This window comes from Cervus elaphus, chromosome X (assembly GCF_910594005.1).
Source record: "Cervus elaphus chromosome X, mCerEla1.1, whole genome shotgun sequence".
In the NCBI taxonomy this organism is placed as follows: Eukaryota; Metazoa; Chordata; class Mammalia; order Artiodactyla; family Cervidae; genus Cervus; species Cervus elaphus.
The window spans coordinates 77,455,828-77,481,337 of record NC_057848.1 but is presented as its reverse complement, the minus strand read 5'-3'; the positions used below and the strand labels follow the sequence as shown (position 1 = coordinate 77,481,337).

The 25,510-nt window shown below is 38.6% G+C and overlaps 1 protein-coding gene across 1 annotated transcript; it reads right to left on the bottom strand.

The window, feature by feature from the left end:
* Positions 1-4,172: 4,172 nt before the first annotated feature.
* LOC122689702 (heat shock transcription factor, Y-linked-like) lies at positions 4,173-22,804 on the bottom strand. Its single transcript, XM_043896349.1, has 2 exons — positions 22,230-22,804; positions 4,173-4,869 (listed from the first exon to the last, which is right to left on the bottom strand). Exons 1-2 carry the CDS (start codon positions 22,740-22,742, stop codon positions 4,183-4,185), a joined length of 1,200 nt encoding a protein of 399 aa, XP_043752284.1. The 5' UTR covers positions 22,743-22,804; the 3' UTR covers positions 4,173-4,182.
* Positions 22,805-25,510: the final 2,706 nt, after the last annotated feature.

Genomic DNA, 25,510 nt, shown 5'->3' with positions numbered 1-25,510 from the left:
AAGAGCACAGCTCAGGTCAGATTCCTTCTTTTCCTCCCTCAAAATGTACTTCTCACAATGCCTTTTGAGAGCTTTCCAGAGAAGAACTCCTGTGGAGTCATGTGGAATCCTGAGATGGAAACCTTAGCCCACATGCCCCTTGGACCAAAAACCTTGGTCTTAGACAGAAATAGGCACAGTCTCTGAATGTCTGCTAGAGCTGCCCATCTTCTGATGTATTAACATGCATGGTATGTGATCTTAGAAATGGGGGGAGAGGCCAACAAACTTATAGCTTCTCAGTCAAACTCTGTAATCCAGTGAGCAGCATCTTTGACTTGTGCATCCTAGTCACCCTTAGGAATGCTTACAAAGGGTTACATTACTGAGCATCGAAGCTGGTAGGCAACTGGATCCATTTTGACTTTGCCACTCACCTTCTCTTTGAGCAGACCATTCCTCTCCTCTTAAAGTCACAGCTTGTGTCTTCAGATGAAGGTTGAGGATTGTGGAAGTGAGAGAATGCATGTGAAAGCCCCATAAAACTGATGACAGGGAGTACACAGTTTTCCTCTTTGAATCAGATCTCAAGACTTCTGGCTTTATAGATTTGCACTATCAATACATCTCAAATAGTCATAACATTTTGATTTGATGGTTGCCACACAGAGTTGAAGCCCAGAAGTCCTGTATAGTCAGCATCTTAGCAGTGTGGCGGGGCTTGGACATTTAAGCTATTAGGTAAGAAGAATGTGGACCATGTTATATGTTATTCCTTCTATTTTAACTGTCTGTCTGATACACTTGGGAAGGGGGAAGGCAACTCCCACCATGTGGGAACAGAATTCCAGATTTCATCCTTAGTGTCATTTGATTCCTAAGAGTGTTCTTCATTATTGGTGAGTGTGCAGCCTCCATGCTCCCCATTAATTCTTCACAGTACATTCCTAGCTAAGAAGGAAGGTAGTATCCTCTTATAGGAAGGACTTGGTTGAAACCCCAGGCATCTACTAAGCCTTCTCTGGTACTGCCATATTAGAAGTTGGGTGTTTTGTTATTGCCAAACATAATAGACCTCTAAGGTCCCACTTAACTTTTGCTGGGCTGATTGGGAGAGTACCACAGTTTTCAACTATGTTTGGATGGAGTAGCTTGGTTAATATCGAAATGCTTTCAACCTTTGAAACTCACCCGTTTGTCTTGCACTTTGAAAAGAGAAAGTAGACTTTTGAATGGGCATTTTAATTTGTGCCTCTTGTATTTTTGAATTAACCATCTCTTCAGCCAAAATCTCTAACATAAAAGTCAAAAAGAAAACCCAGACATACACTCACAAACACGTTCTTACTCTGATGGACACATACAAGCACAGTCACCATCTTATATACTCAAAACATAATTAACAAAAGGAAAAGAAAACCCAAGGACTCACTGAAGGACACCTGTGAACTGCACAGAAGTTCTCTGTAACTTGCTTGTAGGCTTAATGTTGGAAGTTATTTTGTAGTTGAATGATTTCACTCTAGTGACATTTTAAATCAGAATGTTTTAAAAGATATATCTTTGTTCTGCACTCCAGGGGATCTTAGAATATTTTGTTTGTAAGACTATTCTGTGATTTGCTAAAATGAAAATAGTGTTGTAGGGTAACAATACTGAAGACATATTGACCTCTTCAGGCCCTGCAGTTACACATTTACTTGTTACACTTTAAGCATCTGATTCCATCCTCTGACCTTCTCCTATCAATTTGTCTACTTTTTGCCCCAATCTTCTGCATTTACCTCACTGAAATTTTCAATTTCACTTTTACTATTTTAGGCACCAATTATAAAATAAATTAAAAAATTAAAGGAAATTAAACTGAATTCATGTACAATGTTTACCTAATGTACTGAGCTATATTCTCTATAAGCTTTTGACAATTAAAGGTACTGATATGCTAAAGCCATATGGAAATTGATCACCAAGGTAATGTATCATGGAACCAGGCTTCCTTTGGTAGGGCAACTGAGGTACAATTTAGTAATGTTTTCAGGAGGGAACAAAAACAGTAGTTTTTAAACACAATATATTGGATGTCCTTATCCATGCCTTTTCCAAGTTATCACAGAGGACTAAGTGGATTAATCCTGTTCTTTTTGAGAAGGACCTGCCACTCAAACCAGAACATGAAAAAAGTTAAAAGGGACTGAGAAGGAATAATCAGTATATGGTAATGAAATAGAAGATATAATCACATTTAAGGTGATATTTATCAAAGCAAGCAAATTTGACTACATACTAAGATGCCTGAAATCTAAAACAAGGCCATTGGACTTTGTGCTTGAAGTGATAACTAAGGACACCAATTTCAATAGCTCTTACAGTTGCTGTAAAATGCTTACCTCTCTAAAGCATGGTATTCTCACCTACATTTAATGAAAGTTTTCAGGGAAAGATAAAGAGTGTGCTGTGTGGACAACTACCTTATCTATGCAAATATTCCACAGATTTCACTGTCTGTTGGCTGCAAGAATGAGAACCGTGAACTTAACTTTGTGTTGTCCTATGTGGATTACCATAATAATACAGGGACATGACTTGATGTTGCCACCTCTGTCTAAAGGAATGGCCACAAATTTGAGATTGCCAAGATTTCTAGTCAGTGTTCATGACAATCTGGATAGTCCAACAAGCACAGTCTGCTCAGAGTATTTCATTGTGAAATATATTAAGGATTACCATTTATTTTGATTCCTGCTTATTCCATGACTTTTCTAGATGACTAAATTGAATGATTCCCTTTTTATTTAAATACATATCTCTATAAACACTACTGAATTTTAGGGAACTGGGGCCTGAAGCAACATGCTTAGAATGGGCTCTTATAGACTGTAAACTTCATGAGAGCAGCAATCACTTTATAATTTGAATTACCACATGTGATATTTATGTAAATATAATAAATGTTTATCAACTTGGAAAAAATTTTTAGTAAATAGGAAAGGTCAATTATGATGCTAGTGCAAGTTATGGGATGTTGTTGAATAATGTATATAGCATTTGATTGGTTATTACATTTCTTTATTATAATTCAGTAAGTACTTAAAATGTGTCATTTTCAGGCTCTACGTTTTAGCTGATGTGAAAGATACATAAAGAAAAGAGGGTAAAACACGTCGAAGACCTGTTATCTGTGCTTACCTTGATAGGAGGGCAAACAGAGGTTCCTTCCAACGCTAAGAAACAGTTGAGGCAAAGTTGTGAGGTGGGGCTTAGCATAACTGAAAGTAGCTTGTGTGATTGTAACTCCAGAAGCCTAGTGTAACAGAAAGATAATGAAACAATAAAGGAAACAGATATCATGTCTTCATAGAATTTGTTAACCATACTGAGGTGCTGCAATCACCACAAGGAATTTATTCCATCTCTGTGGGAACAGATAAGCAACATCTAAATATGCACTAGGAAATATAGGGTGGAATCTTGGTGGGAGGAAATAAAGGCATGCCTTAAGGAGAGCAGGGCAAAAATGACCCTATATAATGCCTTGTATTATAAGGTAAAATACCTATCTTGTAAAGTGCCAATCTTGTGCTGACCATGGGCCAATCATTGACTAGGTCATGTTATCTTTGGTATCCCAGTGATGGTATGATGGCGATCATGATTTTGGATATGCTACAACATCTATATTTTCATAGGTGAAATGAATTTCTATAATGAGGACAATCTGTCTAACCTCTTAAGACTCTATCCAGTACCTCATACAGTATGATGTAACTCAGAATACTCCAAGGTATGTACTGTGTATTTGCATTTTTTTATTTTATTTGTATCCCTTCCTTCTCCCATACCATCATAATATAGACACCCATTCACTTCAGCAGGGATGATTTCAGAAATCAGTTTTACAGTCTTTACCTCTTTTCCCTTTGTTCTCATTTTCTTGCTTAGAAACAATTGATTAGCTGTCATTTACCTAGGATGCATAAAGAATGCTTCCGTGAACTAAAGAGTGTATAAAACAACACATTAATATAGCCAGACAATGAAATAAGGCCCCATTTACTCGTTTCAAAATAGAAAATGAAACTATGAAGATGAACATGTAACTTTATTGTTCAAATATGAGAATTGTAGGAATTTGTTGACATCTCCCACCATAAAGTTTAGTCTTCATTATGCTACATAATATGACACATATTTGATAGATCAGTTTTAATTAGGATGGTTTTCATATAATGAAGATTTTTGATGAGTTGACTTTGAAAGAGAGGAGGCAGATATATCACAGATCCTTGGCACTGGGGACCATGAGTTGCCACTCTGTTGCAGGTTAGGAAAAGGACTGTCATAGGCTGACATATTGCTGTACCTAACTGGAAATTTAGAAGGCTCCACCATCAGTCCAAAATAACTGCTCTGTAATGGAGATACGATGTGGTTCTGAGAAATAGAAGTAATTGTAGTAGTAACGTTGTCAATGAGGCCATTTGCTTGAGTGTAGCTGCTATGTGAGTGCCAATTTAAAATGCTCAACTGATTTAAAACAGCAGGTTGATCTATCACAATCTGTTCTGTTTGTCTAACTGATATTGATGATGGGGAAGGAAAATCACACGGAACTAGGGCACTTCTATTAGCGACTGTCTGCCTGGTATAAGGGTTTTGTATGAAAGGCACACTTAAACTTGTCGAGGCTGAAAATGCACTCTCCCTGCTAGTTTCAGGAAGGAAATTAGAGTTACGATCATCTATGTTGCCCCATGCTTTAACATGCTTCTTCTTGTAATCTCGAACTAATGAAGATATTGGAGAGACATTTTTAATCCCAGCTCTTCTTTTCATTCTTACTAAAAGTTGGGGATAGCCTCTTTTGAAATTTGGATTATGATAGATCTGTAACTAAAATCAAAGGAGAAAATTATTTAGTTTCTTTATAAACCAAGGTAAAACTCACAAGCAAAACTAAACTATAAGCATTTATTTTTTTAATGATACAAATGAAATAGCATCAAATAAAACACCTCCATTAGTAGTTTTAACATTTTACATGTTAGAGAGAGGCGTTCTGAAGATGGCGGAAGAATAAGACAGGGAGACTACTTTTTCCCCCACGAATTCTTTGAAAGAACATTTGAAAGCTGAGCAAATTCCACAAAACATCTTCTGAATGCTGGCAGAGGACATCAAGCCCCCAGAATGGCAGCCCATTGTCTTTGAAAAGAGGTAGGACAAAATATAAAAGATAAAAAGAGACACAAAAGACGTAGGGATGGAGATCTGTCCCAGGAAGGGAGTCTTAAAAGAGGAGAAGTTTCCAAACATTAGGAAACACTCTCACCAGTGGGTCTGTGGAGAGTGTCGGAATCTCAGAGGGCTACAAAACTAAGAGAAAAATAAATAAATAAATAAAACCCACAGATTATGTGCCTAACGGCAACTCCCAGTGCTTGCATTCGCCACCAGCAAGTGTGGGCTGAACAGGGAGGTGCAGGCTGCATTGCTTAGGGTAAGGACAGGGCATGAATTCCCTGAGGCAATCTGAGGGAACTAACATCAGATAGCAACCACAACTGTGGGATAGCCAGAGAGAGAGAGAGTCAGAGAGAACTATCCCATGAAAAGCCCTAACCTAACGCACGGCGGGGCCCACTCACAGAACGAAGGACTGAGCAAATACCAGAGGAGAGCTAGCCAGCTGCAGACATTCCATCACCCCTGGAGATGGGGAAGCAAGCAGGGGCAGCTAGAGCCAGAAAGGGGCAATATCGGGCCCAGGGAGGCATCCTCTACCAAACTGCAAGCAGGCACCCAGCTGCTAACCAAGACTTCTTGGGATTCTGGATGGTTGACATCCACCGGGAGGGTCACAGCCAGAGATCACTTCCCCAGAAGAGACACATGGCACACCTGAGACAGGCACACCCACTGCCACCCAAGAAACCAAGCGGCTGGGACCGGGGAGGTGGTAAGATGCACTCCCCACCTGGGGAGACTACTACAAGCACCTGGTCGCCTGAGCTGCTGGGACATGGGAAGGGCACAAAACACAGGCCCAACTGAGTCCACACATTTGTGGAGTACCCGAGAACCTTACCTGAGCAGCTTACACCTGGGAAGTGCACACAACCCAGGGCCCGCTTTAGACAGTGCACTAGCAGAAGCAACATAGATCCTGAGAAGTATAAACTGGGAAAGTGCACGCACCCTGAGCTGGGGCAAACGCAGTGCGGCCGAGTCTTCGAGCATTTCCCATGCCAGTGATATTTCTTTACAGTGTTCCTCCCTCCCCACAGCACAACTGAACAAGTGAGCCTAAATAGTGACCACTTTTGCCCCCTTGTGTCAGGGTGGAAATTAGACACTGAAGAGACCAGCAAATAGAAGAAACTAAAATAAACAGAGGGAACCGCTCTGGAAGTGACAGGTGCAACAGATTGAAACCCTGTAGTTAGCACCGACTGCATTGGAAGGGGCCTATAGGTCTTGAGAAGTATAAATCAGATCAAGGAACTATCTGAAACTGAACTGACCCCACACTGCCTGCAACAGCTCCAGAGAAATTCCTAGATATATTTTTAATATTACCATTATTTAAGTCATTAGAGTCCTCTATTACTCCTTAATTTTCATTTTTATAACCTACTATTACCTTGCCAAAAAAGACCCTATTTTTGAAGCAAACTTCATATATATATATTTTAATTTTTGTGACTTTTTTTAATATTTCATTTTTGAGAGTCTAACCTCTACTCTAGATTTTTAATCTTTGCTTTTTGGTATTTATTATCGATTCTGTGCCTTTAAGAACCCAATCTTCAGTACCCATTTTAACTTGGGAGTGTGATTACAGCCTTGATTGCTCTCTTCCCCTTTTAATTCTCCTTTTTCTCCACCAGGTCACCTCTATCTCCTGCCTCACCCTTCGCATCTCTATCAAACTATGTGAATCATTTTGTGTGTTCCAGGCTGTGGAGAACACTTAGGTAACTGATTACTGGCCTGATCTGTCTCTCTCCTTTTGACACCCCCTTTTCTCTTCCTGATCACCTCTGTCTCCTTCCTCCCTCTTCTCATCACTGTGTAACTGTTAACCCCTCTGAGGTGCCCAGACTGTGGAGAGTACATAGAGAATTGATTACTGGATAGCTTTCTCCCTCCCTTTTGAGTCCTTTATCTCTATCTCTATCTCTTCTTCCTCTATCTCTATCTCCCTATCTACCTCTATCTCCCTTTTCCCTCTTCTCATCTCCATGTTATTCTGTGAACCTCTCCGGGTGTCCCTCACTGTGGAGAAGCTTTTCATCATTAACCTAGATGTTTTATCATTGGTGCTGTATAGGTGGAGAAGTCTTGCGGCAACTGTAAGAATAAGACTGAAAACCAGAGGGAGGAGGCTTAAGTCCCAAACCTGACAACACCAAATAACTCCTGACTCCAGGGAACATTAATTGATAAAAGCTCATCCAAAAGACTCCATACCTACACTGAAACCAAGCACCACACAAGGCCAGCAAGTTCCAGAACGAGACATACCAGCAATGCAGGAACGTAGCCCTGAGCTTCAATATACAGACTGCCCAAAGTCACACCAAACCCATAGACATCTCAAAATTCACTACTGGACACCTCATTGCACTCCAGAGAGAAGAAATCCAGCTCCACCCATTAGAACACCGAAGCAAGCCTCCCTAACCAGGAAACCTTGACAAGCCACCCGACCAACCCCATCCACAGCGAGAAAGAGCCACAATAAAGAGGAACCACAAAGTGTCAGAATAGAGAAAGGCCACCCCAAACACAGCAATCTAAACAAGATGGAAAGGCAGAGAAATAATCAGCAGGTAAAGGAACATGATAAATGCCCAACAAACCAAACAAAAGAAGAGGAGATAGGGAATCTACCTGAAAGAGAATTCAGAATATTGATAGTAAAAGTGATCCAAAATCTTGAGAACAAAATGGAGTTACAGATAAACAGCCTGGAGAAAAGGTCTGAGAAGATGCAAGAAATGTTTAACAAGGACCTAGAAGACATAAAAAAGAGTCAATCAATAAGGAATAATGCAATAAATGATATCAAAAACACTCTGGAGGGAACCAACAGTAGAATAACAGGGGCAGAAAATAGGATAAGTGAGGTAGAAGATAGAATGGTAGAAATAAATGAAGCAGACTGAAAAAAATAAAAAAAATTAAAAGAAATAAAATCACCCTCAGAGACCTCTGGGACAATGTTAAACACACCAACATTTGAATCATAGGACTACCAGAAGAAGAAGACAAAACTAAATGCCATGAGAAAATACTTGAGGAAATAATAGTTGAAAACTTCCCTAAAATGGGGAAGGAAATAGCCACCCAAGTCCAAGAAACCCAGAGAGCCCCAAACAGGATAAACCCAAGGCAAAACACCCCAAGACACATATTAAGCAAATTAACAAAATCAAACAGAGAGAGCAAATGTTAAAAGCAGCAAGGGAGAGGGGAGGAACTAAGATGGCAGAGGAATGGGATGGTGAGACCAATTTCTCCCCTACAAATTCATCAAAAGAACATTGGAACACTGAGCAAACTGCACAAAACAACTTCTGATCACTAGCAGAGGATATCAGGTGCCCAGAAAAGCAGCCCATTGTCTTCCAAAGGAGGTAGGACAAAGTATAAAAGATAAAAAGTGAGACAAAAGAGCTAGGGACAGAGAACCATCCCGGGAAGGGAGTCGTAATAGAGGAGGTTTCCAAACACCAGGAAACCCTCCCACTGGTGGGTCTGGGGGAAGTTTTCGAATCTCAGAGTGCAACCTAACTGGGAGGAGAAATAAATAAAACCCACAGATTACATGCCTAAAAGCAACTCCCAGCAGAAAAGTACCCCAGACGCTCACATCCGCCACCAGCAAGTGGAGGCTGATCGGAGAGGAGCGGGCGGTATTGCTTAGGGTAAGGACCGGGCCTGAATGCCCTGAGGGCAATTGGAGGGAGCTAATGTGAAATAGCAACTTAAACTGTGGGATAGCAAGAGAGAGAGAGAAAATTAACCAGCGAAAAGCACGCTAACCGAACACACTGCCAGCCATTCGCAGAACAAAAGAAAGAGTGAACAATTCCAGAGAAGAGCTAGCCAGCTGTGGACTAGCCAACCCCCCGCCAGAGGCAGGAGGCAGGAAGGAAGGGAAAGAGGCAAACTCGGCCCCAGAAACGGCATCCCCTACCAAACTGCAAACAGGCTTCCAGTTTCTAACCAAAGACTTCCTGAGATTCTGGATGGTTGACATCCACCGGGAGGGTCGCAGCTAGACACCAGCTCGCCAGAGCAGATACAAGGTGCACCGGACTGGCACACGTGGAAACTGAGGCTGGGACCACTGAGGGGATAAGGTGCACTGCACCCAGGGAGAGTGCACTCATTAAGCTCCTGGCCTCCTGAGCTGCTCGGGCCGGGGAAGGCACAAAACAAAGGCCCAACCGAGTCTGTGCTTTTGTGGGGTACCCAAAAACTGGAACCGCACGCAACTCAGGGCCCACTCCCTATAGAGCAGCCTGGAGCCTGAGCAGTGTAGATGGGGAAAGCACATGCACCGAGAGTGGGGACAAACCCAGTGTGGCTGGAATACTGCGACTGCTCCCCACACAGGCCAGTGACATTTCTCTGCAGTGCCCCTCCCTCCCCACAACACGACTGAACAAGTGAACCTAAACAAGAGACAACCTCCGCCTGCTTGTGTCAGGGCGGAAGTTAGACACAGAAGAGACCTGCAAACAGAAGCCAAATAAACAAAGGGAACCGCTTCAGAAGTGACTTGTGCAACAGATTAAATCACTGTGGCCAACACCAACTAAACCGGAAGGGGCCTATAGATATCGAGAAGTGTAAGCTGGAACAAGGAGCTGTCTGAAACTGAACCAAACCCACTCTGCACGCAACAGCTCCAGAGAAATTCCTAGATATATTTTTACTATTTTTTTAATTAAAATTATTTAACTTTTTTTAAAATTTTTTTCTTTTATTTTATTTTAAATTCCCTATTACTCCTCTATTACTGCTTAATTTTTTATTCTTTTATTGTTTTAAAGTCCTCTATTACTCCTCCATTACTCCTTAATTTTCAGTTTCATACATTTTTACTATTTTTTAATTAAATTTTTTTCTTTTTTCTTTTCTTCTTTTATTTTCTTTTCAAGTCCTCTATTACTCCTTAACTTTCATTTTCATTTCACTCTAGCCTTGCAAATAAAAAGAAGACCCTATTTTTAAAGCGACCTTCATATATATTTCTTAAATTTTTGTGTTTTTGTTTTGAATATTGTATTTTTAAGAGTCTAACCTCTACTCTAGATTTTTAATCTTGGTTTGTCATTATTTGATATCAATTTTGGACATTAAGAATCCAATTATCAGTACCCATTTTTACTCAGGAGTGTGATGATTACTCTCTCCCCCTTTTGACTCTCCTTTTTCTCCCCCAGATCACCTCTATTTCCTCCCTCCCCTTTTCTTCTCAATCCAATTCTGTGAATCTCTGTGGGTGTTCTGGACTATGGAGAACACTTAGGGAAGAGACTACTGCATAGATATCTCTCTCTCTCCTCTTGAGTCCCCCCTTTTCTCCTCCTGTTGATCTCAATCTCCTTCCTCCCTCTCGTCTTCTTCATGTAACTCTGTGAACCTCTCTGGGTGTCCCTCACTGTGGAGAATCTTTTCACCATTAACCAAGAAGTTTTATTATCAGTGCTGTATAGTTGGAGAAGCCTTGAGGCTACTGGAAGAGTAAGATTGAAATCCAGAGGAAGGACATTTAAGTCCCAAACCTGAGAACACCAAAGAACTCCTGACTACAGGGAACATTAAGTAATAAGAGATCACCCAAAAGCCTCCATACCTACACTGAAACCAACCACCACCCAAGAGCCAATAAGTTCCAGAGCAAGACATACCATGCAAATTCTCCAGCAACGCAGGCACATAGCCCTGAGCGTCAACATACAGGCTACCCAACGTCACACCAAACACATAGACACATCTCAAAACTCACTACTGGACACTCCATTGCACTCCAGAGAGAAGAAATCCAGCTCCATGCAGGAGAACACCGACACAAGTTTCCCTAACCAAGAAACCTTGACAAGCCAATCATCCAACCCCACCCACCGGGAGAAACCTCCACAATAAAAAGGAACCACAGAACACCAGAACACAGAAAGGTCACTCCAAATATAGCAATCTAAACTGATGAAAAGGCAGAGAAATACCCAACAAGTAAAGGAACATGAAAAATGCCCACCAAGCCAAACAAAAGAGGGGAGATAGGGAATCTACCTGAAAAAGAATTTAGAATAATGATAATATCAATGATCCAAAATCTTGAAAACAAAATGGAGTTACAGATAAATAGGCTGGAGACTAGGATTGAGAACATACAAGAAATGTTTAACAAGGACCTACAAGAAATAAAAAAGAGTCAGTATATAATGAATAATGCAATAAATGAGATCCAAAACACTCTGGAGGGAACCAACAGTAGAATAACGGAGGCAGAAGATAGGATAAGTGAGTTAGAAGATGAAATGGTGGAAATAAATGAAGCAGAGAGCAAAAAAGAAAAAAGAATCAAAAGAAATGAGGACAACCTCAGGGAACTCTGGGACAATGTGAAATGCCCCAACATACGAATCATAGTAGTCCCAGAAGAAGAAGACAAAAAGAAAGGCCATGAGAAAATACTTGAGGAGATAATACCTGAAAACTTCCCTAAAATGGGGAACAAAATAGTTACACAAGTCCTAGAAACCCAGAGAGTCCCAAACATGATAAACCCAAGGTGAAACACCTAAAAACACTTATTAAACAAATTAACAAAGGTCAAACACAAAGAACAAATATTAAAAGCAGCTAGGGAGAAACAACAAATAACACACAAAGGGATTCCCATAAGGATAACAGCTGATTTATCAATAAAATTCTTCAGGCCAGAAGGCAATGGCAGGACATACTTAAAGTAATGAAAGAGAATAACCTACAACCCAGATTACTGTACCCAGCAAGGATCTCATTCAGATATGAAGGAGAATTCAAAAGCTTTACAGACAAGCAAAAGCTGAGAGAATTCAGGACTACCAAACCAGCTCTTCAACAAATGCTAAAGGATCTTCTCTAGACAGGAAACACAGAAAGCTTGTATAAAAGCGAACCCAAAACAACAAAGTAAATGGCAATGGGACCATACCTATCAATAATTACCTTTGATGTAAATGGGCTGAATGCCCCAACCAAAAGACAAAGACTGGCTGAATGGATACGAAAACAAGACCCCTATATATGTTGTCTACAAGAGACTCACCTCAAAACAAGGGACAAATGCAGACTGAAAGTGAAGGGATAGGAAAAATTATTTCACGCAAATGGAGACCAAAAGAAAGCTGGCGTCACAATAATCATATCAGATAAAATAGATTTTAAAATAAAGACTGTGAGCCACTATGTAAAACAGAGTGGAGATTTCTTAAAAAACTGGAAATAGAACTGTCATATGGCCCAGCAATCCCACTCCTGAGCATACACACCAAGGAAACCAGATATGAAAGAGACACATGTACCAATGTGTTCATCACAGCACTGTTTATAATAGCAAGGACATGGAAACAACCTAGATGCCCATCAGTAGACGAATGGATAACGAAGCTGTGGTACATATACACTATGGAATATTACTCAGCCATTAAAAAGAATTCATTTGAATCAGTTCTAATGAGATGGATGAAACTGGAGCCCATTATACAGAGTGAATTAAGCCAGAAAGATAAAGACCAATACAGTATACTAATGCATATTATGGAATTTTAGACGATGATAATGATAACCGTATATGCAAAACAGAAAAAGAGACACAGATGTACAGAACAGACTTTTAGACTCTGTGGGAGAAGGCGAGGGTGGGATGTTTAGAGAGAACAGCATTGAAACAAGTATACTATCAAGGCTGAAACAGATCACCAGCCCAGGTTGGATGTATGAGATGGGTGCTCAGGTCTGGTGCACTGGGAAGACCCAGAGGGATGGATGTAGAGGGAAGCGGGAGGGGGGATCGGAATGGGGAACACATATAAATCCATGGCTGATTCATGTCAATGAATGGCAAAAAACACTGCAATATTGTAAAGTAATTAGCCTCCAACGAATAAAAATAAATCAGAAAAAAATTAAATAAATAAATAAAGGCTGTGAAAAGAGACAAAGAAAGACACTACATAATCATTAAAGGATGAATCCAAGAAGAAGATATAACAATTATAAATATATATGCACCCAACATAGGAGGACCACAATATGTAAGGCAAATGCTAATGAGTATGAAAGGGAAAATTAACAATAACACAATAATAGTGGGAGACTTTAAAACCCCACTCACACCTATGGATAGATATACTAAACAGAAAATTAACAAGGAAACACAAACTTTAAATGACACAATGGACCAGCTAGACCTCATTGATATCGATAGGACATTGCACCCAAAACAATCAATTTCACCTTTTTCTCAAGTGCACACGGAACCTTCTCCAGAATACATCACATCCTGGGCCACAAATCTAGCCTTGGGAAATTCAAAAAAATTGAAATCATTCCAGTCATCTGTTCTAACTACAATGCAGTGAGACTAGATCTCAATTACAGGGAAAAAAAAAAAACTATTAAAAATTCCAACATATGGAGGCTAAATAACAGGCTTATGAATAACCAACAAATTATAGAAGAAATAAAAAAAGAAATCAAAATATGCATAGAAACGAGTGAAAATGAAAACACAACAACCCAAACCTATGGAACACTGTAAAAGCAGTGCTTAGGGGAAGGTTCATAACATTACAGGCTTACCTCAAGAAACAAGAAAAAAGTAAAATAAATAACCTAGCTCTACACCTAAAGCAACTAGAGAACGAAGAAATGAAGAACCCCAGGGTTAGTAGAAGGAAGGAAATATTAAAAATTAGGGTAGAAATAAAAGCAATAAAAAAAAACCAACAACAACAACAAAAGAGACCATAGCAAAAATAAACAAAGCTAAAAGCTGGGTCTTTGAGGAGATATACAAAATTGACAAACTGTTAGCAAGACTCATTAAGAAACAAAGAGAGAAGAACCAAACCTACAAAATTAGAAATGAAAATGGAGAGATCACAACAGACAACACTGAAATACAAAGGACCATAAGAATTTGCTAACAGCAGCTCTATGCCAATAAAATGGAAAACTTGGAAGAAATGGACAAATTCCTAGAAAAGTATAACTTCCCAAAACTGAACCAGGAAGAAACAGAAGATCTTAACAGACACATCACAAGCATGGAAATTGAAATTGTAATCAGAAATATTCCAGCACACAAAAGCCCAGGACCAGATGGCATCACAGCTGAATTCTACCAAAAATTTAGAGAAGAGCTAACACCTATCTTGCGCAAACTCCTAGAGAAAAGTGCAGAAGAAGGTAAACTTCCAAACTCATTCTATGAGGCTACCATCACCCTAATCTAAAACGAGACAAAGATGCCACAAAGAAGGAAAACTACAGGCCAATATCACTGATGAACATAGATGCAAAAATCCTTAACAAAATTCTAGCAAACAGAATCCAACAACATATGAAAAAGATCATACATCATCACCAAGTAGGCTTTATCCCAGGAATGCAAGGAGTCTTTAATATCCACAAATCAATCAATGTCATACACCATATTAACAAATTGAAAGATACAAACCATATGATTATCTCAATAGATGCAGAAAAAAGCCTTTGACAAAATTCAACATCCATTTATGATAAAAACTCTCCAGAAAGCAGGAATAGAAGGAACATGCTGCTACTGCTAAGTCACTTCAGTCGTGTCTGACTCTGTGTGACCCCATCCCTGGGATTCTCCAGGCAAGAACACTGGAGTGGGTTGCCATTTCCTTGATCCAATGCATAAAGGTGAAAAGTGAAAGCGAAGTCGCTCAGTCATGTCTGACTCCTCGTGACCCCATGGACTGCAGCCTACCAGGCTCCTCCATCCATGGGATTTTCCAGGCAAGAGTACTGGAGTCGGGTGCCATTGCCTTCTCCGAGAAGGAACATACTGAAACATAATAAAAGCTATACATGACAAACCCACAGCAAACACTATCCTCAATGTTGAAAAATTGAAAGCATTTGAAGGCATTTCCCCTAAAACCAGGAACAAGACAAGTGTGCCCAATCTCACCACTACTATTCAACATAGATTTGGAACTTTTGCCCACAGCAATCAGAGCAGAAAAAGAAATCAAACGAATCCAGAAAGGAAAAGAAGAAGTGAAACTCTCACTGTTTGCAGATGACATGATCCTCTACATAGATAACCCTAAAGACTCTCCCAGAATTACTGGAGATAATCAATGAATATAGTAAAGTTGCAGGAATAAAATTAACACACAGAAACCCCTTGCATTCCTATACACTAACAATGAGAAAACAGAAATAGAAATTAAGGAAATAATAGCATTCACAATTACAACAAAAAGAATAAAATATTTAGGAGTATATCTACCAAAAGAAACAAAAGACCTATACATAGAAAACTATAAAACACTGATGAAAGAAATCAAAGAGGACACAAATAGATGGAGAAATATACCATGTTCATGGATTGGAAGAAGCAATATTGTCAAAATGACTATACTAGCCAAAGCAATCTATAGATTCAATGCAATCCCTATCAAGCTACCAATGGTATTCTTCACAGAATTAAAACAAAAAATTTCACAATTTGTATGGAAATACAAAAAAAACCTCGAATAGCCAAAGCAATCTTGAGAAAGAAGAATGGAACTGGAGGAATCAACCTGCCTGACTTCAGGCTCTACTACAAAGCTACAGTCATCAAGACACTATGGTACTGGCACAAAGACAGAAATATAGATCAATGGAACAAAATAGAAAGCCCAGAGATAAGTCCACGTACCTGTGGACACCTTATCTTCACAAAAGGAGGCAAGAATATACAATGGAAAGAAGACAACCTCTTTAACAAATGGTGCTATGAAAACTGGTCAACCATTTGTAAAACAATGAAACTAGGACACTTTTTAACATCATGCACAAAAATAAACTCAAAATGGATTAAAGATCTAAATGTAAGACCAGAAACTATAAAGCTCCTAGAGGAGAACATAGGCAAAACACACTCCGACATAAATCACAGAAAGATCCTCTATGACCCACCTCCCAGAATATTGGAAATAAAAGCAAAAATAAACAAATGGGACCTAATTAAGTTTAAAAGTGCTTGCAAAACAAAGGAAACTATAAGCAAGGTGAAAACACAGCCTTCAGATTGGGAGAAAATAATAGCAAATGAAGAAACAGACAAAGGATTAATCTCAAACATATACAAGCAACTCCTGCAGCTCAATTCCAGAAAAATAAATGACCCAATCAAAATATGGGCCAAAGATCTAAACAGACATTTTTCCAAAGAAGACATATAGATGTCTAACAAACACATGAAAAGATGCTCAACATCACTCATTATCAGAGAAATGCAAATCAAAACCTCAATGATGTAAAATTACACACCAGTCAGAATGGCTGCTATCAAAAAGTCTACAAGTAATAAATGCTGGAGAGGGTGTGGAGAAAAAGAAACCCTCTTAAACTGTTGGTGGGAATGCAAACTAGTACAGCCACTATGGAGAAGAGTATGGAGACTCCTTAAAAACCTGGAAATAGAACTTCCATATGACCCAGCAATTCCACTCCTGGGCATACACACTGAGGAAACCAGATCTGAAAGAGACACGTGTACCCCTATGTTCATCCTAGCACAGTTTATAATAGCAAGGACATGGAAGCAACCTAGATGCCCATCAGCAGACGAATGGATAAGGAAGCTGTGGTACATATACACCATGGAATATTACTCAGCCATTAAAAAGAATTCATTTGAATCAGTTCTAATGAGATGGATGAAACTGGCATCCATTATACAGAGTGACGTAAGCCAGGAAGATAAAGACCAAAACAGTATTCTCATGCATATATATGGAATTTAAAAGATGGTAATGATAACCCTATATGCAAAACAGAAAACGAGACACAGATGTACAGAACAAAATTTTAGACTCTGTGGGAGAAGGCGAGGGTGGAATGTTCTGAGAGCATAACATTGAAACAAGTATACTATCAAGGGTGAAACAGCTCACCAGCCCAGGTTGGATGCATGAGACAACTGCTCAGAGCTGGTGCGCTGGGAACACCCAGAGGGATGGGATGGAGAGGGAGGCAGGAGAGGGGATTTGGATGGGGAACTCATGTAAATCCGTGGCTGATTCATGTCAATGAATGGCAAAAACCACTACAATACTGTAAGGTAATTAGCCTCCAACTAATGAAAATAAGTGGAAAAAATGAAAGCAGCAAGGGAGAAACAACAAATAAGAGACATTTGGATTCCCATAAGGATAGCAGCTGATCTGTTAATAGAAACTCTTCAGGCCAGAATGGAATGGCAAGACACACTGAAAGTAATGAAAGAGAAAAACCTACAACCCAGATTATTATACCCAGCAAGGATCTCACTCAAATATGAAGGAGAAATCAGAAGCTTTACAGACAAGCAAAAGCTGAGAGAATTCAGCACCGTCAAACCAGCTCTCCAACAAATGCTAAAGGATCTTCTCTAGACAGGAAACACAGAAAGGATATATAAACTCAAACTCAAAATAACAAAGTAAATGGCAATGGGATCTTACTTATCAATAATTACCTTCAATGTAAATGGGTTGAATGCCCCAACCAAAAGACAAAGACTGGCTGAATGGATACAAAAACAAGACCCTTATATATCTTGTCTACAAGAGATCCACCTCAAAACAAGGGATGCATACAGACTGAAAGTGAAGGGTTGGAAAAAGATATTCCATGAACATAGAGACAAAAAGAAAGCAGGAGTAGCAATACTCATATCAAATAAAATAGACTTTAAAATAAAGGCTGTGAAAAGAGACAAAGAAGGACACTACATAATGATCAAAGCACCAATCCAAGAAGAAAACATAAAAATTATAAATATATATGCACCCAACAAAGGGGCACCACAATATGTAAGGCAAATGCTAACAAGTATGAAAGGGGAAATTAACAATAACACAATAATAGTGGGAGACCTTGACATCCCACTCACACCTATGGATATGTCAGCTAAACAGAAAATTAACAAGGAAACACAAATTTTAAATGATACAATGGACCAGTTAGACATAATTGATATCTGTAAGACATTTCACCACAAAACAATGAATTTCACCTTTTTTCTCAAGTGCACATGGATCCTTCTCCAGGATAGATCACATCCTGGGCCAGAAACCTAGCCTTGGTAAATTCAAAAAAATTGAGCTCATTCCAAGCATCTCCAGACCACAATGCAGTAAGATGAAATGTCAATTGCAGGAGAAAAAACTATTAAAAATTCCAACATATGGAGGCTGAACAACACGCTTCTGATTAACCAACAAATCACAGAAGAAATAAAAAAGAAATCAAAGTATGCATAGAAACGAATGAAAATGAAAACACAACAACCCCAAACCTATGGGACACGGTAAAAGCAGTGCTTAGGGGAAGGTTCATAGCAATACAGGCTTACCTCAAGAAAGGGGAAAAAAGTCAGATCAATAACCTAACTCTACACCTAAAGTAACTAGAAACGGAGGAAATGAAGAACTCCAGAGTAAGTAGAAGGAAAGAAATAATAAAATAGAGCAGAAATAAATGCAAAAGAAACAAAACAGGCTATAGCAAAAATCAACAAAGCAGAAAGCTGTTTCTTTGAGGCGATAAATAAAATTGACAAACCACTAGCCGAACTCACCAAGTTAAAAAGGGAGAAGAATCAAATTTAAAAAAATTAAAAATGAAAATGGAGAAATCACAAGAGACTATACAGTAATGAAGGACCATAAGAAATTACTGTCAGCAACTATAGGCCAATAAAATGGACAACTTGAAGAAATGGAAAAATTCTTAGAAAAGTACAACTTTCCAAAACTGAATGAGGAAGAAATTGAAAATGTAACAGACCCATCACAAGCATGGAAATAAAAATCATAGTGAGAAATCCTTCAGTAAACAAAAGCCCAGGACCAGATGGCTTCACAGCTGAAAAAATTTAGAGAAGAACTAACACCTATCCTACTCAAACTCTTCCAGAAAATTGCAGAGGAATGTAAACTTCCAAACTCATTCTATTAGGCCACCAGCACCCTAATATCAATACCAGACAAAGATGCCACAAAAAAAGAAAACTACAGACCAATATGACTGAGGAACATAGATGCAAAAATTTTTAACAAAATCATATCAAACAGAATCCAGCAACATGTTAAAAAATAATGCATCATGACTAACTGGGCTTTATACCAGGGATGAAATTATTCTTTAATACTCACAAATTAATCAATGCAATACACCACATTAACAAATTGAAAAATAAAAACCATATGATTATCTCAATAGCTGCAGAGAAATCCCTTGACAAAATTCAACATCCATTTATGATAAAAAAAAAAAAAAACCTCCAGAAAGCAGGAATAGGAGGAACACACCTCAACATAATACAAGCTATATATGACAAACCCACAGCATACATTATCCTCAATGGTGAAAAATTGAAAGCATTTCCCCTAAAGGAAATGTTCCTAAAGGAACAAGACATGGGTGCCCACTCTGGCCACTACTATACAACATAGTTTTGTAAGTTTTGGCTACAGCAATCAGAGCAGAAAAAGAAATAAAAGGATTCCAGATTGGAAAAGAAGAAGTAAAACTCTGTGTGCGGATGACATGATCCTCTACATAGAAAACCCTAAAGACTCCACCAGAAAATTACCAGATCTAATCAATGAATATAGTAAAGTTGCAGGGTATATAATTAACACACAGAAATCCCTTGCATTCCTATACACTAACAATGAGAAAACAGAAAGAGAATTTAAGGAAACAATTCCATCCACCATTACAATGAAAAGAACAAAATACTTAGGAATACATCTACCTAGGGAAACAAAAGACATATATATATATAGAAACTATTAACCACTGATGAAAGAAATCATAGAGGACACAAATAGATGGCAAAATATACCATGTTCATGGATTCAAAGAACCAATATAGTGAAAATGAGTTTACTACCCAAAGATATCTATAGATTGAATGCAATCCCTATCAAGCTACCAATGGTATTTGTCACAGAACTGGAACAAATAATTTCACAATTTGTATGGAAACACAAAAAACCTCGAATAGTCAAAGCAATCTTGAGAAAGAAATGGAATTGGAGGAATCAACCTGCCTGACTTCAGGTTACACTACAAAGCTGCAGTCATCAAGACAGTATGGTACTGGCACAAAGACACAAATATAGAACAATGGAACATAATGGAAAACCCAGAGATAAATCCACGCACCTATGGACACCTTATCTTTGACAAAGGAGGCAGGATATACAATGGAGAAAAGACAACCTCCTTAATAAGTGGTGCTGGTAAAACTGATCAACCACGTGTAAAAGAATGAAACTAAAACACTTTCTAACACCATACACAAAAAATAAACTCAAAATGTATGAAAGATTTAAATGTAAGACCAGAAACTATAAAACTGCTAAAAAATAACTCTCCGACATAAATCACAGCAGGAACCTCTATGACCCACCTCCAATAGTAATGGAAAATAAAGCAAAAACAAACAAATAGGACCTAATTAAACTGAAAAGCATTTGCACAACGAAGGATACTATAAGCAAGGTGAAAAGACAGCCTTCAGAATGGGAGAAAATAATAGCAAATGAAGCAGCTGACAAAGAATTAATCTCAAAAATATGCAAGCAACACTTGCAGCTCAATTCCAAATACATAAATGACCCAATCAAAAAACAGGATAAAGAACTAAACAGACATTTCTCCAAAGAAGACATGCAGATGGCTAACAAACACATGAAAAGATAGAGAGAAATGCAAATCAAAACCACAATGAGGTACCATCTTATGTCAATCAGAATGACTGCTATCCAAAAGTCTACAAACAATAAATGCTGGAGAGGCTGTGGAGAAAAGGGTACCCTCTCACACTGTTGGTGCAAATGCAAACTAGTACAGCCACTCTGGAGAATAGTGTGGAGATTCCTTTAAAAACTGGAAATAGAACTGCCATATGACCCAGCAATCCCACTGTTGGGCATACACACTGAGGAAACCAGAACCGAAAGAGACACTTGTACCCAAATGTTCATGACAGGACTGTTTAAAATAGTCAGGGCATGGAAGCAACCTAGATTTCCATCAGCAGACTAATGGATAAGAAAACAGTGGTACATGTACACAAAGGAATATTACTCAGCCATTATAAAGAATACATTTGAATCAGTTCTAATGAGGTGGATGAAACTGGAGCCTTAGAGTGAATTAAGCCAGAAAGAAAAACACCAATACAGTATACCAAAGCATATATGTGCAATTTAGAAAGATGGTAATGATAACCTTATATGTGAGACAGCAAAAGAGACACACACGTAAAGAACAGTCTTTTCGACTCTGTGGGAGAAGGCAAGGGTGGGATGAATTGAGAGAATAGCATCAAAACATGTATATTAACATATGAGAAACAGATCGCCAGTCTAGGTTCAATGCATGAGCATGGTGCTCATTGCTGGTGCACTGGGATGACCCAGACGGATGGGATGGGGAGGGAGGTGGGAGAGGGGTTCAGGATGGGGAACACATGTACATTCATGGCTGATTCGTGTCATGTATGGCAAAACCACTACAATATTCTAATTTAATTAGCCTCCAATTAAAATTTAAAATATAATTTAAAAAACCATGAAAGCATAAGCACTATAAAAAAAAAAAAACCTTACATGTTAGAAGCAATTATGATCCTCAAGTAAAAATATGTTGTAAACATATACAGTAAATACAGTAAATACCAAGTAAAAATATGTTGTAAACATATATAGTCAATCCCACTTTAATTAGCTTCAGGACTTGTATCTGGGTTCAAGTTGCTAGGAATGTTTGATAAATATCAAATATTTTAACCTCTAGCTGTTCTCAACTTCAAAAAACAAAGCTTTTCAACAGTTTGTTATCTCAATTTTAAATTCAGTTTTAGCTACATATGTGAACATGCTTTCTAGGTTACATGATTTAATCTTACATATTGCCAATAATAAGTGAAAAGTTTGGAATACCTTGCTCAAAACAGAGACATTGTTTTCTTCTTCCAGAAAGTCAGCTAGTGAAGCAGATCTTTGAAAAGTTTGTTGCTTTTTTCTAAACCCATAAAGGTTAAGCTGTCGAACTATACTTTTCACACTACGAGTTTCAAATATTCTGAAAGGGGCCTTTCTTTCTAAGACTTCTTTCTTGAAGACTTCTTCATTGATCACTATAGAAGTGCCACTCTCATCCCACCAAATAGATTTAAACTGATCACTTTCAACTATCTTCCAAAGTTTTTGAGGAAAATTGAGTGAAAGAAAATCGTTCAATTCATCTGTTTCAGAGACAGAAAATGTGTAACGTGGCATTTTTAACACTACTTCCTCAAACAAAGCCTGAAAGGCTGCTTCTTCAATGATAGATCTCAAAACTGAGTCCTCAGTATGTGTGTAATCACACAAAGGGGATCTAATGGTGGTTTCTGAACCAGTTGATTCATCTCTAGGAAGCACATCTTGAATTTCTGAAGAAAAATGTGCCATCTCAAAGAAATATTTCCTCAGATACTTTTCTTATCTGTCTGATTTTACACTCCGCAACTTCAAATGCTGCCTGGCTGGCCTACAGAGATAAACTTTCTAGACCATCACAGTGGTTCTCAAAGTCAAAAATCTGTGACATCACAAAGTCACTGGTCTCCTAGCAATTGAAGGGTAGCTGTGACATCACAAAGTCACTGGTTTTAGCAATTGAAGGGTAATGTTCAACCAGTGTCTACTTCTGTATCAACTTAAATACAGGCTGCTTACATAAATAGTAAACAAAAATGTGAAACCTGCAAAATCTCATTCCTAAAGAATATTTACATGCTGTTCTTTTGAAATATCCCACCCTCACATTCTCCCACAGAGTTCAAAAGTCTGTTCTGTATTTCTGTGTCTCTTTTTCTGTTTTGCATATAGGGTTATCATTACCTTCTTTCTAAATTCCATATATATGTGTTAGTATGCTGTAATGTTCTTTATCTTTCTGGCTTACTTCACTCTGTATAAGGGGCTCCAGTTTCATCCATCTCATTAGGACTGATTCAAATGAATTCTTTTTAATGGCTGAGTAATATTCCATGGTGTATATGTACCACAGCTTCCTTATCCATTCATCTGCTGATGGGCATCGAGGTTGCTTCCATGTCCTGGCTATTATAAACAGTGCTGCGATGAACATTGGGGTGCATGTGTCTCTTTCAGATCTGGTTTCCTCAGTGTGTATGCCCAGAAGTGGGATTGCTGGGTCATATGGCAGTTCTATTTCCAGTTTTTTAAGAAATCTCCACACTGTTCTCCATAGCGGCTGTACTAGTTTGCATTCCCACCAACAGTGTAAGAGGGTTCCCTTTTCTCCACACCCTCTCCAGCATTTATTGCTTGTAGACTTTTGGATAGCAGCCATCCTGACTGGCGTGAAATGGTACCTCATTGTGGTTTTGATTTGCATTTCTCTAATAATGAGTGATGTTGAGCATCTTTTCATGTGTTTGTTAGCCATCTGTATGTCTTCTTTGGAGAAATGTCTGTTTAGTTCTTTGGCCTATTTTTTGATTGGGTCATTTATTTTTCTGGAATTGAGCTTCAGGAGTTGCTTGTATATTTTTGAGATTAATCCTTTGTCTGTTTCTTCATTTGCTATTATTTTCTCCCAATCTGAGGGCTGTCTTTTCACCTTACTTATAGTTTCTTTTGTAGTGCAAAAGCTTTTAAGTTTCATTAGGTCCCATTTGTTTAGTTTGCTTTTATTTCCGATATTCTGGGAGGTGGGTCATAGAGGATCTTGCTGTGATTTATGTCGGAGAGTGTTTTGCCTATGTTCTCCTCTAGGAGTTTTATAGTTTCTGGTCTTACATTTAGATATTTATGGTGAAACAGATCACCAGCCCAGGTGGGATGAATGAGACAAATGCTCGGGCCTGGTGCACTGGGAAGACCCAGAGGAATCGGGTGGAGAGGGAGGTGGGAGGGGGGATCGGGATGGGGAATACGTGTAAATCTATGGCTGATTCATATCAATGTATGACAAAAAAATAAATAAATAAAAATTTAAAAAAAGTTTCTCACTGGAATGAGCAAAAAAAAAAAAAAAGAATATTTACACAGAAAAATCACATCAATAAATCTACTTGGTTCCTGAAACAAAAGTGATTTATCACTCTTCTATACACACATTCTTATTATTCAATACTGTTACCAAACCAAACTTGGGTCTGCTCGCTTCTGTGCAATAAAGTCAACCAACTGACTGTGCCTTGCAGTGAAAGCAAGTGTAATGTTTATTGTAGGACCAAGTAAGGCGTCCTAGCAGCTGGTGATTAAAAGACACACACTCCCCAAATGCTTTCAGGGGAAGGATTTAACGACAGAGTCAGGGTAGGCCATGGGGTGTGTGATCAGTTTTAGGACATTCTACTATGGACTGTTACTGAGGATATTGGGAGACAACATCATTGACCGGCTAGTTCCATCTACTATGTGGTCTATGTACTTAAATTTCAGCCTGGTTAGGGCTTTAGCATCTCTAAAACTGTGCACAGGATATTGCTCAGAATATTATCTGTGGCCCTTGAGGAGGAACTAAAGATCCTTGACTTTGCTTAATGGATAAATCCTTATTATTTTATATTGCTTCATTATTTTCCATTGTTTCTGCCTTTTCTAACTTCTCTGATTAAAATTACTCTTGGAACATGAGGACGTCGACAATCCCCTATGTCTCTCTCTTTCTTTCATACTTTTCAATCTAAAGAAGAGACTGCTTAGAATAAGAAAAGAAATACAGTGTTGGACTTAGAGGTCGAATTTAAATGTGACAGAAAATCTCAGTTGCAGGTTCAATTTCTGTTTTCAGTGTCCTGCCCCTCACCACCAAATCACTGAGCAAGTGAAAATGAATAAGAGGCTCCCACACCCGTGTTCATGTTGAAAACCAGACATGGGAGAGGCTTTCAAATAGAAGAAGAAAATATTAGCAAAGAAGTGTAAACCAACCCAGAGGTGACAGGTTCAATGGAATAACAGTCTGTAGCTAATGCCGAGACTGTTCACTTGAGGGGCAACAGTAGCCTTTCACATATACAAGCTTCCAGAGACTATCTGACAATGTACTGACACCATAAAGCACAAAACGATCTATTTCTATAATTATGATTTCTTTAAATTTTAAAACTTTTAGTTCTTTGTTATTCCCTAAACTTTTATTTCTATTGACTATTATTACCTTTCTAAAAAATAAACATAAATCTAATTTTTAAACATTTTGT

Coding starts and splice junctions, on each gene's coding strand:
- LOC122689702 (XM_043896349.1), bottom strand. CDS start 22,742: ATGGCACATTTTTCTTCAGAAATTCAAGATGTGCTTCCTAGAGATGAA. Junction 4,870..22,229: donor ATGTCTCTGTTTTGAGCAAG/GTATTCCAAACT, acceptor CTTTGATTTTAG/TTACAGATCTATCATAATCC.